At 54.1% G+C, this 19,114-nt stretch overlaps 1 protein-coding gene across 1 annotated transcript in view; it reads right to left on the bottom strand.

Annotated features, from left to right (window-relative positions):
* ALDH4A1 (aldehyde dehydrogenase 4 family member A1) overlaps positions 1–19,114 on the bottom strand; it is a 35,117-nt gene that overhangs the window by 12,578 nt on the left and 3,425 nt on the right. The window contains exons 2-7 of the mRNA XM_006145214.2: positions 7,563–7,656; positions 6,772–6,864; positions 3,580–3,627; positions 2,714–2,869; positions 406–555; positions 254–328 (exon numbers count right to left, since the gene is read on the bottom strand). Of these exons, the coding sequence (XP_006145276.1) occupies positions 254–328; positions 406–555; positions 2,714–2,869; positions 3,580–3,627; positions 6,772–6,864; positions 7,563–7,656 (616 nt within the window). The remainder of the gene's footprint in view (positions 1–253; positions 329–405; positions 556–2,713; positions 2,870–3,579; positions 3,628–6,771; positions 6,865–7,562; positions 7,657–19,114) is intronic.

Below are 19,114 nucleotides of genomic sequence, written 5' to 3'. Positions count from 1 at the left end.
GTAGGCTTTCCTACCACGTCCACTTTCCTCAGGGTTGTTTGGGGGCTTGCCTGGGGTCTCCCAGACAGGGAGGGACAAAGCTGGGGTTCAAAGCAGGCCTCAGCTCCAAAGCCCATACAAGTCCCACGCTGCCTCCACTTCCTGTGCCTCTCCCCACGACAGGGCTGGGTGGCAAGGGGCTCAGGGCGGCCTTGGCCCGTCGGGCCAGGAGGGAGACGAGCTCCCGCCACCCTCCCGTGAGCCCCCGTCTCACCATCAAGGCCGGCGCTCCCGCCAGGTTGCCGCCGATCGCCGTGAAGTTAAAGGGAGAGATGGCTGCCACGAAGCCCTGGGGAGGAGACAGCGGTGAGGCCGGGCTGGAGGAGGCCAGCTGCCCCTCCCGCTGCTGCACCTGCGGTGGGGTACCTCCAGCCCCCGGTACACCACGCTGTTGGTGCTGGGCGGCACGCTGAGGGGCTGCTCCCCCTCCAGCTCCATGGCGAACTTGGCGTTGAATCGGAAGAAGTCGATGAGCTCGGCCGCCGCGTCGATCTCCGCCTGGATCACCGTCTTACCCTGCAAGGGCGAGCCAGGCACGGCAGTGGGCATGGCCCCGTGGGCCCTCTTCCCACTCCTACCCTTCGCCCACGCGAGTGCTGAGCCCCAGTGGAGACCGGGAACCTCCATGGGCTGACTGGGCCCCACCCAGGGCTGCAGAGGGAAGGGACCCCAATCCTCAAGCACCTGAGCCCCAGGCCTAGTGTCCTCTGGCTAGACGGGGATCAACAGCACTTACCAATCCCCAGCTATGGCTTGTATGTGCCCCCCAAATTCATGCACTGATATTTGGCTGTGATGGGTTTCATAAAGTAACAACTTCATCAGACTATGACGCTGAAAGGCAAGGTCTTAGGGTCTCCGTGATCGACTCCGGGGGTGTACGAGGCAGACATGACACGAGCACGCACAGACATGCTCCCGTTTTCTCATGATACGATGCCCTGCCTCGGGACCCGCCAGCAGGAAAACTCACACCCGACGTGGCCCTGGACTGGGACCTCCCAACCATGAACTGAATACTCTGTCCTCGTAAGTCGCCCCGACTGTTGTTAGCTACAGAGCAGACTAGGACGCCTCCTGCCTGGGCCAGGCATTCCATGCTGTCTTAGTGTTGCGGCCACCCTGAATGGTACACAGCAACCCATCTGTGACCACACCCGCAGACCAAACTCAAGACCAGAACCTTCCAGAAAAAAGTGCACAACAGTATGAGCAGAGAATGGGGCTTTTCCACAGCAGGGTGGGTCCTCCTCTGCACACGGGGTCACTGGCAGGTGCTCGCCCCGTGAGAAGCATAGAGCAGAGGAAGCTGAGCTAAGTGCGGCCCAGACTTCCTTCCCTCCTTAAGCGAAATCAGGAGGGAAGCTAATCTGATCTCCGAGCGTGTGGCTCCCTGCCAGGCCTGTCTCGCAGAGCTCTGAGCTGGACACCCACCACAGGCTGCTAAGAGGCGGCATCTCTCAGGTGCCGTGATGCCCTCCCACCTCTGGGCAGCAGGGGGGTTCTCGCTGCGGAGACAGTGAACAGGAAGGAGCAACTGGGCTGACCGTGAAGGCGTCCTGGGTTCTGGCCTCTGCCATCTGCCTGTGGAAACCCAGACAGCGGGCGCCCTAAGGCTCAGTTCCTAGAGACGGTACCCGCTTCTCCCTCATGTCCTCTCCCCAGCTCACCGCTCTGCTAGCGCCACTCCTCAGTCAACAAGCATTCTCTCAACATCCTTTATCAGGGGCTTCCTACAGCTCTTGTCACCGCAACATGAGAATGTCAAGATGTGATCACGGGACCAGCAGATGGCGTAATGGGTACGTCACTGGACTCCCATGCAGACTGTGGTTCGTGTCCCAGACCTGGTAGCTTAAAATTCACACTGGGCATGTAAGCATGCACACCCCAAATCCCAAGAGGAGAAAGAAGAAGCAATTGCAGCGTGGCCATTCCCCCTGGGGGATATGTCACTTTCTGTCTCTGTCTTTCTTTCTCTCCAGGGGGCTCACACATCCTATGCAAAAATATGTCTCAAAAAAAGCCAATGTGATCACTATGCGCAGAAAGCTTGCTAAGGGGCGGTAACTACACAGGAAGTCCATGATCTGAGCTGCAACTAAGGAAGGAACCGCACACAATGGCAGCACAGAGGCAGCACTTATCCTCAGGGCCCGAAAAGGTTCAGAAGCCTGTGGAGGAGGAGCCATCTGGACCAACCAGAAGGGAGGAGTTCACAGGTGGAGGACAGAAATGATACCTGTGGCACCCAGGGAGTCTTATGGAGCCCAGGCAAACCACGGACAGGATGGCCTGCAGGGAAGGGCAGAGCAGCCAGTGAGCTGGGCTCTGGGAATGGTTGGGGCTGCAGACCTGGGACTGCATCTGTGATGGAGAGACCTCAGACAGCCCTAAGGCAGGAGGAACCTGCAGGGGGCAGCAAGGCCTCATAGAGTGGGGAGCAGGGAGACTGTGGGGGGAACTTCCAGGCCAGGCAACGCACAACAAAGGCCCAAGAGCTGGGGCAGAGGACACGGGGCAGGGGGCACCTGGTCTAACCTAGGCCTCGTCCCTCAAGGATATCTCTGGATCTCCTACAGGGCTGGGCCCCCAGAAGTCGTACAGCACTGGCTGCTGAAGTGGATGAGGAGACTCCTCCTACGCCAGCCCACTGGGCCCACCAGCACCTCACCTGTCCCACCATGGTCTTGGCGAGGATCTCAGCCCTGCGAGGCCCGCTCAGCATATCAGCCGCCTTCAGGAAGATCTGGGCCCGGTCTGCAACAGGCTTCAGGTCCCATTCTTTCCTGGCAGCCAAGGCGGCCTCGATGGCCTTGTTGAGCAGGGCCTAAAGACAAGGAAAGGCTGGGGGGTGCTTCCTGCAGCCGATGGGTCACGAGGAAAAAGCACCCTCCCCTCCAGCAGACACTCAGTCCAAGCTGCAGACACCATGCCCCATGGCCAGCTGGGCCAGCCCCAGCCAGGAGTTTGCCCTGCTGCCTGTCTGAAATCCCGAGAGACCTGCAGGCTGTTGGCGTGCTGAGAACTTGGTGCTGGGTCCCATGGCCGTTGAACTGGCCCTACTTTCCCCCATAGGCTAACCAAAGGCTCCCGATTCTTGGACCTGGTATGAGCTGGTGTCCTTGAACCCACCATCCAGAGCCTCCCACCCTCGATTCAGAACTGTGCCTGAGACACACACCTGCTGTTGGCATCCCAGATGCCACATGACCCTGGCTCCTAGACACCCTGTCACAGGTCACTCCAGCCCCTCCCACTGCCCTCCCTGGTGCCAATCCCCTGCCTGGCTCAGCCCTCCAGAATCGCCCTCCTGCCCAAACCAGCGTTTGCCCCACTGCAACAGTATGCCCAGTGATGCCCCAGCGCTGGCCCAGGAAGCTCTCTCCAGATGCAAGGGAACCTCCGCACACCTGGTCCTGTCAAAGACATCACCCAGGGACTCTCGGTGCCAGTTGCCCCCGCCCGTCCATCCTCACAGGCCCAGAGAGCAGCAGAGACTGGCAACCCCAACACCGAGGTCACTGGGGACTCACTCACCTTGTCTGCGTAACAGAACTTGGCCACCCTGTGCCTGTGGTTAAAGGGCTGAAAGGAGAGAAGAGTGAGGTCACTGCCCGGGGTGGGGGGCGGGTCTCCAATGGCCCCAGCCCGCATGGATTCCTCCGCCCCGGGGATTATGGAGCCAGGAGGGGATGGGTCACACAGTTTTTCAGGGAACATGTGGACTCCGTGGTCAGACATGATTCGAATCAGCTGTGCCATCTGCAGGCTGTGGGCCCTGCGTGCGCTCCCTTCCCCTCCAGGTCTCCTCCTGGGGACAGGCTGTGCTCCACCCACAGCAGGGAGAAACGAGAAGGGACCACGCATTCGTAATTCTTCCAAACCAGGCCTGGCATCAGCTCAGTAAAGGCACTGGCACCAGGTGAGGCCCAAAGGGATGTGCCAGCATTGGGACGTGTTCGGTACCTCTGCCATCCCCCAAAGTGACCTGGGAACGGGGTGCTACTCCCTGGGCCCTGTGTGAGAGACCCAGATTTACTCTAAGTGGGAAAATGTCAATATTTGCCCCTGGAGCCTGGCAGTGCCCAACACCAGCCTGAGCAATAAACAGGAGAAAGTTCACTCCTTTCCCTGCCAGGGCTGGCAGTGTGTGTGTGTGTGTGTGTGTGTGCACTCACAGGCATATGTAGTATTTCTTACATGAGAGAGCATGTAAGAGCTCATGCACATGTAGGTGTGTGTATGTGCACACACATCAGAGAGAAAAGTGGGGAGAGAGGGAGGGGGAGGGGAGAAGACAGGCACTCCCGTCAGGGTCTCGCCTTCCCCACCGCCACCCCTGCTCATCAGGACCTACGTGTGCGAGCACCTGCTGCTTCAGGTGAGGCTGGGACCTGAACCCACAGTCGGCCATGTGGCTTTCCCAGCCCTGGGATCAGCACACCACTTCCACCTGCACCTGAGGCTGGCCAGCGATATACTTCATGTCATAATTAACAACGCTGCTGGCCCATTGTCTTCCAAGGGGTGGTGTGGACTCTGTTCCTAACACAGTAGCCTCGAGCCACGTTTCGTGGCCTGACACCACATGTGGCAAGCGACGGACAATGCAGACAGAGAACAAGGCCATCACTGGGCAGCGCTGGGCTAGGTTTGAGTAGGAAGTTTTAACCCTGGCACAGTTACCTGTATCCTGCCCACACCTGAGACTGGTCTATGATGCCTACAAGCAGTGGCCAAGACCTGGGGCCTTCAGATGAGCATGCCCAAAGGCCTGCAGGTAACTCCAGGGCAGACACAGAGCACCCTCACACCCACCAGGATCTCACGTGTCTGGCACTGTAAGATTACCACATGGCCGAATCCCCCAGCCAAGCCAATGAGACAACAGGGGGACTGCACCATAAATGCCTGCTCAGGAGGGGCCAGGGGACGGCGTAGCAGTAATGTTACTGGACCCGCATGGGAAAGGTCCTAGGTTCCCATCCTAGGCCTCCCTGAGTACGCCAGGCCCACATGTGTGCTGTGATCCAGGCCAGCTGAGACTGTGGAGGGTCACGGTGTGAGGACCCTGTTGAGGAATGGGTCTGTGTGTTTTGCTCCTTCCTTCCCTTAGAACAAACAAACTTAAAAAAATGTATATATATTTGTGTGTGTGTGTGTGTGTAGGTGTGTGTATAAAATAAATATATAGTAAAATGTCTACTCAGGAGGTCATTGAAATCTCACCATCTCATGCCTTGGAAAACCCTGGGGCCATAGCAGCCCCGGAGACTCAGGGAGCTGCGGGTGAGAGCAGATTCCAGGCACGTAGAGGTGACCCTCATGCATAGGGTCATGAGGTCTAGTCAGCCAGCAACTGGGCACTTACCCGGTGGAGACCCTTTAGGCCTGGCCTAAAAGCCCACAGCCCTCAGGTTAGGTACCTAGTCCTCACATGTGGTCAACCTCTGCCCCAGGCTGTCCTCGGAACCCTCAGAGCAGAGGGCCTGGGTCTTCCCCGCTCACCCTTCCCCCAGCGCCTGCCCAGGATCCCTGCTGCACTGCCCATTAGGACTAAGGGCGGTCGTGTGAACTCCTCATGGGCTGGGCACAGGCTGGGCTTTTACAGAACCGGGGAGAGGACTGTAAGCCCCTTGATGGCGGAGGCCACGTGCCACATGCTTACAAGCGGTCAGAGAGGGAGCCCCCGACTCAGGGGAGAGGCTGAGCTCTGCCCACCCACTGGTCTTACCGACACCTGGTACTGCACATCCGACGTCCATACTTCCTCGTCCCCCACCACACACGGGATAGCTTCCGTGTGGCCCTTCAAGTCCTGCAAGGCCTGGGGAGGGGACAGGAGGGCAGATGGGCACTTCTCCCACCCAATCCCCCCGACAGGCCTACAGATGTCCAGGCAGGAGCACAGCAAAAAGAGGGCAGGTTGGGTCTGTGGACAGCAGAGGGCGCATGTTTCCCTCGGGGGCAGGGGGGCCACTCCAGCCACTGTCACCCTGCAGCCAGGTGAGGCCAGGGTTGCCCAGCCTCACATTACAACATCGAAAACTGCACCTGAAATGTAGGTGAATCTCATGACTCTTAAAATAGTGGCAATTGGGACTAGCAAGTGGCAAGGTGAGTAAGGTGCTGGGCTCCCACATGGCTGACTGTGGTTCAAGTCCTGGACTTGGTGGCTTGCTTTCTCACTTTCTCTCTCTCTGGTCAAATTAAAAATAATAAAGTTAAATAAATAATTTTTAAAAAAAATACTGGCAATTAGCTGGAAAGCATTGAGTATAAAACATGTGGGCTTATGTATGACCTGTGACCTGGCCTGGAAAATCCCAAAGTGGCCCCAGGCTATCCCTGTCACTCCAATTCCTCCACACTCCAGACCCACAGCCCTCCCCAGACCCCAGGCGGCCTCCCAGGGCTGGGAGCAGAGCCGATGCAGAGGATGGCCGTGCCCCAGGCTGTCCTCGGAACCCTCAGAGCAGAGGGCCTGGGTCTTCCCCGCTCACCCTTCCCCCAGCGCCTGCCCAGGATCCCTGCTGCACTGCCCATTAGGACTAAGGGCGGTCGTGTGAACTCCTCATGGGCTGGGCACAGGCTGGGCTTTTACAGAACCGGGGAGAGGACTGTAAGCCCCTTGATGGCGGAGGCCACGTGCCACATGCTTACAAGCGGTCAGAGAGGGAGCCCCCGACTCAGGGGAGAGGCTGAGCTCTGCCCACCCACTGGTCTTACCGACACCTGGTACTGCACATCCGACGTCCATACTTCCTCGTCCCCCACCACACACGGGATAGCTTCCGTGTGGCCCTTCAAGTCCTGCAAGGCCTGGGGAGGGGACAGGAGGGCAGATGGGCACTTCTCCCACCCAATCCCCCCGACAGGCCTACAGATGTCCAGGCAGGAGCACAGCAAAAAGAGGGCAGGTTGGGTCTGTGGACAGCAGAGGGCGCATGTTTCCCTCGGGGGCAGGGGGGCCACTCCAGCCACTGTCACCCTGCAGCCAGGTGAGGCCAGGGTTGCCCAGCCTCACATTACAACATCGAAAACTGCACCTGAAATGTAGGTGAATCTCATGACTCTTAAAATAGTGGCAATTGGGACTAGCAAGTGGCAAGGTGAGTAAGGTGCTGGGCTCCCACATGGCTGACTGTGGTTCAAGTCCTGGACTTGGTGGCTTGCTTTCTCACTTTCTCTCTCTCTGGTCAAATTAAAAATAATAAAGTTAAATAAATAATTTTTTAAAAAAATACTGGCAATTAGCTGGAAAGCATTGAGTATAAAACATGGGTGCTTATGTATGACCTGTGACCTGGCCTGGAAAATCCCAAAGTGGCCCCAGGCTATCCCTGTCACTCCAATTCCTCCACACTCCAGACCCACAGCCCTCCCCAGACCCCAGGCGGCCTCCCAGGGCTGGGAGCAGAGCCGATGCAGAGGATGGCCGTGGGCATGGACAGGTATCTCAGGGAGGCTGTTACTGCTCCACGCCCTACACCCTCAGGGCGCCCCCATCCTCCCGTTACCTTCTGCAGGGCATCTCGCTCGGGGCTGCCCTTGGTGAACGCTAAGACAGGCTCGTTGGCCACCTTCAGGGAGGTCGTGTTCTTCCACCGCAGCCTGGGGCACGGGCAGGGAAGAGGGGGACAGCAGACAGGTCAGCAGCCACCACCACCCGCTCCTAGCCCCTGCATCTCAACAGGAGGTCCCGGGTGGCCCAGAAGCCTGAAGTCCAAAGCAACTCCAGAACTGGGGGTGAATGCGGACCTCGGGGTCCAAAACTCAAGGCTCATGTCCCCGTCCTGCAAGTCACTGGGCATGTGTCTTGCCCCCTCTGAGCTGGTTCCTACACCTGTTGGGAGAGAACAAGCACACCAGGCTCACATGCCTGCCTGAAGGTCAAACACAGCCAGGTAGGCAGGACAGGTGGGTGGGGCGACTCCCCCCACTCTCCCACAGTGTGCCTGTATCCCTGCATGCCCAGCAGACCCAGGGGCTGGCTTCTCTAAACTGAAAGGAGCCAAGTCGCGTAGACCAAACCAGCTGAGATCCCTGGGCGCGAAGCACAGAGGGCTCCGGGCGGGTAAGAACATCCACGCTACAGACCGGACCATGGACTGGGCATGCTGCCCTGAGCTCGGTCCACAGGGGCAGGCAGGGCTGGTTGGGAGGGCTCGGTCTGATTTCAAGGGACTGAGTTTCACACATTCTTTGCTTGAACTCTGATCTGACCAGTAGTCACTGCCCACTGCCACACTTGGGGGCTGTGGGTCACTGGCCAGGCCTCTGGTCAGTCATTCCAGCTGGAGCCCAAGCACCCCCACTTCCCATCTAGGCCTCAGTTTCTTCATGCGTCCATGAGCACGGAGACCGCAAAGCCCACCCGATGCCCACAGAGCACACTAACGCTGGCAAAGCCTTTGTCCACCGTGGCAGCAGGTGGGCCTCACCCGCAGCCCCTTCAGAGAAATCAGGTCCCTTTGGTCTTAAAAGGAAAAATGACTAGTTTGAGATCAAGATCAGCAAAACCCCAGAGGTGTGTCTAGAAAAACCCAGATGCCACCCCCTCCAGCCTCACTGCCCCAGCAGACATCACCAGGAACACACGGTTGAGCAGGCTCGTGTATTGAGAAGATGCTGCTAGAAAAAACCTACTAGAAGAGTGGCAACGCACTGCACCTGCACAGGAAAGGTGCTGGGTTCACGTCCTGGGACCGCCCTGAGCACAGCAGGCACGTGCGCCCATGCTGCGGGCCAGTACCATGAGAGGTGGATCGCAGGGCGAAGGGGTGCCCATCTGTCTCCCTCATGGAAGAAAACTGGGGCTCGGGTAGGGTGACCTGGGGAGGATTTAAGGAAGCCAGGGTTTGCTGTGGATTGGAGGCTATGAGAAGGTGGGGGCAATTCTACACGTGGGCAAGAAGGGACCAGCTCCTCGCTTAGCAATAAGGGGCGTGTCTGGTACTCTGAGGGTGGCACCGTGGCCTTGTTTTTGTCTGTGCTTAGAAACACTTTTTATAAATCTATTTCTTCTACTTGTGAGAAAGTGTGTGTGAGCACTAGTGAGTCGGTGGGGGGCACCCTCCAGAGTCTGGTCATGACGATCCCCTTCCTCAGTTTCCCCACCCCTTTGGATCTTTTCTTATTTATTTATTTATTTGAGAGCTTTTTGCTACAGCACATGTACACTCTCCAAAAAGACAGATTGAGACAGAGACATAAAGCCAGAAATCACCCCCAGGGCGGATGGCCACACCGCAATCCCTTCTCCTCCACGTTCCTTTCAAGATTTTTGGGCACGCACGCACACGCGCCCAGTGTGAGTTTCAAGTCACTAAGTCTGGGACTCCACCAGCGTCAACCCTGTGTGAGTCCAGTGCCCCACCACTAAAGCACCTGCTGGCGCAGCCCTTTGGACCTTAGGCACTCATGCATGTGCCAGCATGTTCAGGCCGGCTGGGCGTGGGACTCATGCTGTGGTGGCCATGTGGGATCCACCTTCTCCCAAGCAGCTCCATCACGACAATGCCACAGCGTCAGCCCTGTATCTGTCTGTCACGACCTCAGTGCTGTCCTGGGCCTGCATTTCTTCCTGTGAATGGGGGAAGGTGGGGCCTGAGGAATGTGGCCCAGTACGTTGGGTGTGGTAGGGTGGGGAGAGAGAAGGGAGAGAAGGGAGAAGGGCCCTGTGCTCAGTGCCCCATGAGACTGGTTATGCGCAACAGGGGGACACGTGCCTGACTGTGAGTACAGGGGTCGGGGGGATGCTGCTTTTTCTTTCTCACTGGCAAGATGTTTGGGGGCTCAAAGACCCAGTCTGGAAGCCTAGAGGATGAAAAAAAAACAACAAAGGACCATGTCTCTGAGGGCCTCCTGCATATCTGATGCTGTTCTGATCCTGGGGCACAGCCATGAGAGATGGCACGGCCTCAGAGCTGCACAGCTCTGCCCAGCAGCTGGGGTGCCAGGAAGTAGTCAGCGTAGTTACAGATGGTATCACAGAACGAGAGCAAGAGGGGACGGTGGCCAGGGAGGGCCTCTGATGAGGTGACCTCCAGCTGAAACCTGACAGAGAGGACTGGACTACCATTCCAGGAGCAGGAAGAGCCAGTGCGAAGGCCCAGGGAGGCAGTGTGGGTGAGGGAGAGCACAGACGCCTGAGCAGGTGGGGTGGTGGGAGAGACGCAGGCAGCAGCTGGATCGCCTCCAGATCCCAAAGGGCAACATGAGCACATGGGCCCTTCTCCGTCACCCCACCTCTGGGCCAGCGGCTCTACTCCACCTGGCCACACCTAAAGAACTGAGCTACATTCCTCAGGCCCCGCCCTCCCCCATTCACAGGAAGAAAGGCAGGCCCAGGACAGACCTCACCCCTGCTCCTGCTCCATCCTCCCACACGCTGCAAGCCTTTCAGCAAGTGACTTGTCTCGGAGCTGGCTTCCCCGTGTGAAATGGTGAGCCCACTGCATGGGGTTCCTACTGAGGTCTGACAGACACTGGTGCAAAGTTATAGGTGTGCTCCACGCATTAAAATCTACACTGCTCCCTCAACCGTTACCACAGGGAAGAATGGAGAGGCAGCCACAAGCCCCATCAGCCCCTGCCGCCTGCCCCCAAGGGCGATCTGGAAGGTTCCAGCTGGGCTCTGAGCTGAGTGGCTGACTGCACATTCCAGCAGCCTACCTCAGGGTCCCAGGAGCACCACACCTAGTACAGTGTGTAAGTGTCTAAGTTACTGAGTCGTCTCAGCCCCTCTGACCCAGTGTCTGCAGGTTGAGAAGAGCACAGGTTCTGGAAGAGGCATATCCGGGTCCTAACCCACACCTGCTCCTGCTCAGCATGTTATGATAAAAACTCTGCCAGCTCATTTCCGCACCTGAAAAATGGGGATTGTATCCGGTACCTGTAGCGAGGTTCTGAAGACTGGACCTCATCCCTCCAGCTCAGGAGCTTTCCTAAGAAGCTGGAAGGGGCTTTGAGAATGTCACTCCCCTACACCAAGCTTTCAAAGGCAAAGTGGAGGGTCCAAACACCAGGCCACAGGGGGAGGTTCTGGGTGCATGTCCAGACACTTCCCTGAACACGCCCAATGCATGACCGTGATCCAGGGCTGGTTGAGGCTGGGGGGACTGTTATGTGAAGTCCCTTTGAAGGTAGAGAGCTGTCTCACTCTCAGTCTGTCTCCCTCACTCATAGAAGAAAGCAACTTTAAAAAGGCCAATAGGTGGATTGAAACTCACACTGAGTATGTGTGCATAAATGCCCAAAATCCCAAGAGAAGAATGGAGGAGAAGGGATTGTGGTGTGGCCATACCTTCTAGGGACTGATTTCTCACTTTCCCTTTCACTGTTTCTCTCTCTCTCTCTCTGGCAGGTGCATGCACCCTATGACAGAAACTTTAAAAATAAATAAATAAAAAGGCAAAATGGTTCCCAAATGCCCTCTGGGATTACATGCTCAGGAGGGCCCAGGTACTCAACACCTGTGAGTGGAATAAATCAGCACCATGTAGCTGTGCTCCTCACCTGCCATGTTCCAAGAGCCCAGAGGGTGCTTGAAACAGTGGAGAGGACCACCCTCTGCAGATGTGAGGGTTTTTGACTCCACTAAGCAAAACTGCTAAGTGACTCACAGTACTACACAGTGTAGACACACTGGACAAGGGAGGGTTTGTGTCCCAGGAGGTAACAGGGCAGCACAAGATTTCATCACACTAGTCAGAGGGACACACAAGTTAAAACTCATGAAGGACTAGGGCAACTGAAGATTTTCTGCTCCAACTTCACCCTCCAGACCCAAAAAGGTAGACAGCCTCCACACACTGAGTGTGTAGACAGGTCTAGGTGCACAATAGCCAGACAACTTAATAGACTCCAGAGTAAGCAGCAGGGAAAAAGAAGAGCTGCAAAGAGAGTATGGCTCATCTCCACCCACACATCTCTGAATTCTCAGTTGAAACCACAGTTCAGGGGTATACCTGTTTTCTAGAAACCAGGAGGCCTTTGTAATACCCAGTTCCAACCACAAAAGTGCAGGTTGCTTGATGAGTGTCAGGGAAACGGAACTGCAGAGAGACTGTGGATCACCTTCTCTCATACACCTCTGAACACTCAGATTTAACTCTGAGAAATTAGGAAGAAACATACAATCCATCAAATGACCAGAAACCACTGCAGAGGCACAATAAATACGAGAAACCAAGAAAATCTCTCTCCCCCAAGGGAAAAGAACAAATCTTCATCATCCACAGACAGTACAATGGGACTCATCGAAATGTTAGATAAAGAATTCAGAATATTGGGACCAGCAGTTAGTGTAATGGCTATGTCGCTGGACTTCCCTGTAGTCAAACACGATTCACGTCTCGGACCCGGTGGTTTAAAACTCACGCCGGGCGCATGTTCGTGTGTGCCCAAAATCCCGAGAGGAGAATGGAGAAGGGATTGTGGCGAGGCCATCCCCCCCGGGGGGTGGGGGGTGATGCTTTCTGTCTCTCTGTTTTTCTATGTCTGTCTGGCAAATGTACGCGCTTTACAGCAAAAAAAAAAAAAAATCTTCAAAAAACAAGAATTCAGAAATTCATAGTAACAAAACTAACCAAGATGCAAGAAAAGAGAGACAACGGACTCCAGAAGAGAAGAGAGACAATGAGTTCCAGGAGATGAGGAAGTCCTTCCATGATTTGAAAGAAGAAATATATACCCTAAAAAATAATCAAACGGAACTGTTAGAGATGAAGGCTGTAATACAAGAAATCAAAACCTCCCTCAAAAGTATTAAAAGCAGATTAGAGCATGCAGACGATCAAATCTCAGATGTAGAAGGGAAAGACTGCTGACCTAAAAAAAAAAAAAAAATCCCCAAAAAGACTGAGAAAAAAACCCCTCAAAATGAGAATAATAGACTGCCACATAGCTGACCATGGTTCAAGTCCTGAACCTAGAGGCTTAATCCTCACTTTCCCTTTCTTTCTCTCTCTCTCTCTCTGGTGAGCCCTCTAGCAAATTAAATAATAATAATAACAAAAGAATTATTTCATTTTAATTTTTATTTATCATCATAATTCTTTTTCTCCAATTTGACCTGAGACAGATAGAGAGAGAGAGAGAGAGAAAGCAAGCCACCAGGTCTGGGACTTGAACCATGGTTGGCCATGTGGGAGTGTCCAGAGCCCCAACCACCATGCCACCTGCTGTCCTCAAATCAAAATTTTTTAAACATTTTTAAATTTTGATTTATTAAAGCTGAAATCGCTCTTCTTGAAAATATAGAAAAATATATTTTAAAAAAAAGAAGATACTTAATGACCACGGTAAGCTGTATAGCCTCGGCTAGGTGCTACCTTATAATACGCTTGTTCTACTCACTGAGTTTTATGCCTAGTCAGACATGATATATATCATATCAGCTGCACTTGCTATTGAAAGTATTTAGATTAATTAAGACCTTTTGTGAATCAGTAAAATGTTAAATAAATAAATAAATAAAACTCCCACAGTGGGGGCCAGAAGGTGGCATGGTGGTTAAAGGTGCTGGACTCCCACATGGCTGACCATGGCTTAAGTCCTGGACCTAGAAGCTTGCTTTCTCACTTGCCCTCTCCCTGGTCAAATTGAAAAAAAATATAATAATAAAGTCAAAGAAAAAAATCTTAAAGACAAAAACCAGAAAAAATAAAAACCTCACAGAGCATGTATTTTCGACATTTCTCATTTACTATTTTTGGACCCTGGTTGACTGAAACTTCAAAAGCGAAACCAAGGATTGAGGGGACGACTTAATCTGCCCACAACTCAAAAAGTACTCACTACCTGCTCTCTTTCCTTGCTCCTTCCCAGAAGTGTCAGAAGTTCTGCAGGCCCCCTCCACTCTCCACAGGACAGGGACCCACCCTGACCTCAGGAACACAGGCCTGACTCTGTGCGTGAATGGTCTCCACACCCCAGCCCAGCTGTCCATCAGTCTAAGGGAGACTTGGGAAAGACAGTGGTTCAACATTCAGCCTGAATCAACTGCAGCTAAAAAGAACCCAGGGGCTCCCTTCAAACTTCGTTTCTTTTTTGCCTCCTGGGCCATTTTGAATTAACATGAGTAGCTTCCACTGGCCCAGGTGAAGGTGGAGATGAGTCACTCCAAGACTTGGGCCTCTGTGAGGATCTATGAGAACCTCCTGGGCAGGCCTCTCACCCATGCACGCATTCCCTCGGCAGGCATTTCTTGCACGCGGCAGTGATGCGAGCATGAATCGGATCGGGTGAGTAGCAGCGTGCTACTTATTCACCACTTACATCCTGCCACCCAGGAGGGGCAGAGATAAGTCCAACCCAACCTCTCTTTGAGAGCTCTCAGTACCCCCACTTTGGGAAGGTGGCACACGGAGGGGTCTGAAATGGACTCAGACTTCCGTAACTACCTGGGGTGTCCCTTCTGCTCACCTTGGGACCCCAAACGTGGGACTGAGACCTCAACGACTCCTCCCTGCCCTCCACAGGTACCAGATCTGGTCTACAAAGGACTCCTGCAGTGGAAGATGTCAGGGCCGCATGGAGCTGTGGGCCCGCAGCCTCAGAAATCGGACATCGAGGGAGCAAGTCTGCAGGGAGACAGAGGCTCTAGGCTCCACTCTGACTGAGGCACATTAACTGTCACATGGCCGACTGCAATGTCCACTCCTGCTCCACTGTCTCCAGGCCTTTCCTCATACTCCAAAGTGACATTTCTTTTTTTTTTTTTTTGGAGAGGTTTTTGCTATAGGGCACATGTGCTCGCCAGGAAGACAGAGAGACCGAGAGAAAGAAAGCGAGAAATCACCCCCCAGGGGGGATGGCCACACTGCAGTCCCTTCTCCTCCATTCTCCTCTCGGGATCTTGGACATGCACACATGCGCCCGGAGTGAGTTTAAGCCACTGGGTCCAGGACTTGAACCGCAGTCGACTACACGGAAGTCCAGCGACATAGCCACTACGCTAACTGCTGGTCCCCAAAGTGACGTTTCTAACATGATCATCAGAGACAGAGAACACGCAGACAGTCAGCTCACAAGTACTCAGTGGCTTCTCATTCCTTCTATGAAAATATATCAGAATCCTGCCCCAGGCCTCAGGCTCCTTCCCCATCACTCGACACCCAGCCATGCAGACCCTGCTCTTCCCTCAACACAGCTGGAATGGCACTCCTTTCAGATCACCTCCGAACCCCACACTTTCTCCAAGCCACGGTGACCGTGCTCAACAAGTTCTCAATGCCATCTGCACCCTCACAAGGCCTGGGGCTCCAAGTAGCCAGCCTGTGACCACGGCACTCACCATTGGGCACCCCGAGCCTAACACCCTGCCCGGCCCACAGTAAGCACTAGAGAAACACCTTTGAAAGCAGTCCATGCACAAAAGGTGGCATAGCCAGCATCAGGCTCCCAGGACTGGACACCGAGGCCAGTCACTCTTCTGCTATCATCGGGCTGGACCTAACACTGGGCTCTGAGTGGCTGGGGCTGGGGTGGCCAAGGAAAGGAGAAATACATGCAATAGAAAGGGAATTAGCCTAGCTTCTCGTGCCTCTGGGCTTTCCGGCTGTTATCTGGAGCCTGATAACGCCAATCCTCCTTATCACTGAGATAAGGGAGCAGAGAAAGTGCAGGGCCCAGGGTGCCCCAGGAGGGAGGGCAGGAGCCCAAGAGCTGCTTCACATTATTCACCTGCTGCAGAAAACCCAAGTGAGACACACCGAGCCCACCCTAGAAACACATGCGGGAGGTGCTATCCAGACCTCTGTTTAAGACGAGACTGGCTAATGGCTCAGGGTCACAGCTCATAAGCAATGGACTAGGATTATTACTATTTCTAGGTTTCTGCCATAGGACATGTGTGCTCACTGGAGAGAGACAGTGAGAGGGAAAGTGAGAAATCACCCCCGGGGGGGATGGCCACGCCACAATCCTTTCTCCTCTTGGGATTTTGGGCAAGCTTCAAAATCACTCCATCAGGTCCGGGATTTGAACTGTGGTCAGACATGTGGAAGTTCAGTGCCCCTGCTGGCTCCAATGAAGGGCAATCTGAATCAGACTTTCCTCATGCAGGAGACATACCCTAGGGCCAAAACCCCTGGGGCTATATGACCAGCTGGGGCAGACCCTAGATGGGGCAGCCAGTACAGGTTAATCTCCTAATCACACAGCTAGAAACTCCTCCTCTTCCACCTGAGGAAAGAGGCCATCCCAAGACAGTCATGACTTGCCTAAGGTCACTCAGCTGCCCACTAGGAATACAGCCAGCCCGGGATCCTTCCCCTCCAGGCTATGGCCTCTGTCTGGAAAAGAAAGGCCTGGGGCTGCAGAGTGGAACACTGGAGGAGGCAGTGTCTCCCCCATCCTCTGGGGTAAACAGAGTCACCCCTAACAGAAGGGCTTTGACATCTGGGACAATGAGAATAAAGGGAAGACAATGAAGTCACCTGAGTTTCGTACCATTTCATACCCCTCGCCCTGCCCCAGAGCTGCCGGGGCCCCTCTGTCTCTGAGTGAGGATGATCACTCAGGGCAAGCCCATAGTGGGACGCGAACCGTAATAACCGCAGCCATGCCCACAAAGTTTGCCAGGTGCCAGGCGCTCTTCCAAGTGCTTTTTGTATATAAATACTTTTATCCTCAAGACAACCCTACGATGTGACTAGAATGATTACCTTTCTTTTCCATGTAAGAACATGACGCACAGAGAGAAGCTGAATAACCCCACAGGGCCGCAGAGCCACTGGGAGGTCAAGGCAGGTTCCCAGCTATTACTGGGCCACGCCCTCAACCTCTTCTCAGCCCCTACTGTTTCGAGTCGGGTGTTGGACACAGGAGCAAGCGCTCCAGTGCCCAAGCTGCCCGACTGGGGACTCTCCCAATGTTAGGAGTGTTATGGTGACTGTAGGTTCTATTTATTCCCCCACTCAAATATTTGCAGAGCACGCACTAAGCACCAGGCGCCCAGTGAGCCCCTGGCCACACATCTCCACCTGCTCCCTGCAACCACCTGCTACGTGTGGATATGATTATCCCACAGTGCAGAAGAGGGTGCTGCAGGGTCTGAGGGGAGCTGCGTGCCAGGGCCACACACTGCTGGCTGAGTATGGACTCTCCGGAGTGGCCAGGGGTGGCATCAAGCCCAGAGTACTCCCCAGCCACAGCATGGGGAGAGCAGAGTATGTGCAGGGAATGCTGGGAACCACCAGGCCTCTGCTCAGGGTAACCTGTGCCATCCAAAGGCCAAGCAGGCTGGGAGAAGCATTTAGATATTTTCAAAATGAACAAACAAGTGGCCTGAGGGGAGTCCAAAATCACCCAGGACAACTGCAGGGCACAGGAAGAGTGGCCAACTCCAGCCCACGGGCCCCATGATACCATGTGAGCCAGGGACAAGTCATCTCTGGGTCTGGTATGAAGACAAGGGACAGAAAGTAACATTTGTTACAGGCCTACTGTATGTCTGGGCTAGCTCTTTTATTTATTACACTTACGTAGAAGTTTCCAAAGAAAGTTCACAAAAACAGAATCAAGGGCATGGAAGACACTGTCAACAGAGAGGAGGGCAGGCAGGAAGTCAGGGTGCAGGAGAAAGGAGGCTGCAAGCTCTGGTGTTTATGACCTAAGGCCCTGGACAAGTTTTCCTCACTTTCTCCGGGCCTCAGTTGTATAATCTGAGACATGGGGACAGTAACACACCATAGTTAACTGAGGAGCTGAGTAAAACAATCCACATAAAAGTCAAATGGTAGGGACAGCAGGCGGCATGGAGATTAAGGCAGCTGGACTCCACGTGGTCAACAGCATGGTTCAAGTCCCAGACCCAGCGGCTTGAGAAACACTCTGGGCATGTGTGCAATGTGCCCAAAAATCCCAAACGGAGAACAGAGGAGAGGGGATTGCAGCAGGTTCATCCCTGCGGAGTGATCTCTCACCTTTTCTTTACCTCTCTCTCTCTCTCCCAGTAAGCACACACCCCCGATGGCAAAATTAAAAAAAAAAAAAAAAAAAAAAAGCAAAAGGTAGCAATTGTAACTAGTACCATTCCTGGGCCCATTCATGAAGGCACCCTGTCTGTGGCGATTGTCTCAAGATAGGCTGTGATAAATAGCTATTGATAAGGAAGAGCTCAGGTGATAAGCTCATGCATTCCTCAAATATCTGCCAAGGGTCTACAAGGTACCAGGCAGCTCTAGTTCCTGGGAATTTACAGCCAAGTAGACAAGTCTATGAAGAAAAAAAAAACTACAAAAACTATTTGCAGGATTTGCAGGGATCACTTGTAGCACAGAGGTTAAGCACTGGATGGTGAGAGGTGAATCCCAAATTCCAGTCCAGTAGCTTGAAAACCTGGGTGCATGTGTGCACATGCCCAAGAATCTACTGATAGGAAGGAAAAGAAGGGATTGCAGTGTCGTCAGGTCCCATCGGATGGCATCTTCTCTCTTCATCTCTCTCTCTGGTATGCATGCTATCTGGCCCAAAAAAAAAAAAAAAAAAAAAAAAAGAAGTGGGCTGGCCAGATAGCCTAGTGGTTAAGGGAAGCCAGATCCTACATGGTTCAGGTCCCGGCCCTAGCAGCTTGAGAAACACATTGTATGTATGCACCCCAAATCCTGACAGGGTGGAGAAATGGAAGAGACTGTGGCATGACCATGTCCTGCCAGTGCTCGCTCTCTCCCCAGCCCCACCCCCTGCCCCAGTATTAATAAAAGGAGGGGGAGAAAGATTTTTTTTTAGAGGTTTTTGCTATAGGGTGCATGCACTCACCAGACAGAGAGAAACAGTGAGACAGAAAGCAAGAAATCACCACCCAGGGGGGATGGCCACGCCGCAATCCCTTCTCCATTCTCCTCTCGGGATCTTGAGCGCGCGTGCACGCACGCGCGCACGCACGCCTGGCTTGAGTTTTAAGCCACCGGGTCCAGGACGCGAACTGCAGTCGACTATGTGGGAGTCCAGTGACATAGCCATTACGCTAAATGCTGGTCCCAAAACAAAGATTTTTTTTTTGGAGAGTTTTTTTTTTTTTTTTTTTTACTATAGGGCGTGTGGGCTCCCCAGACAGACAGAC

Source organism: Tupaia chinensis, unplaced genomic scaffold, assembly GCF_000334495.1.
Source record: "Tupaia chinensis unplaced genomic scaffold, TupChi_1.0 Scaffold000146_1, whole genome shotgun sequence".
Lineage (NCBI taxonomy): Eukaryota > Metazoa > Chordata > Mammalia > Scandentia > Tupaiidae > Tupaia > Tupaia belangeri.
Note: the sequence above shows the minus strand (reverse complement) of the source record. Positions and strands in the feature narration are given on the sequence as shown.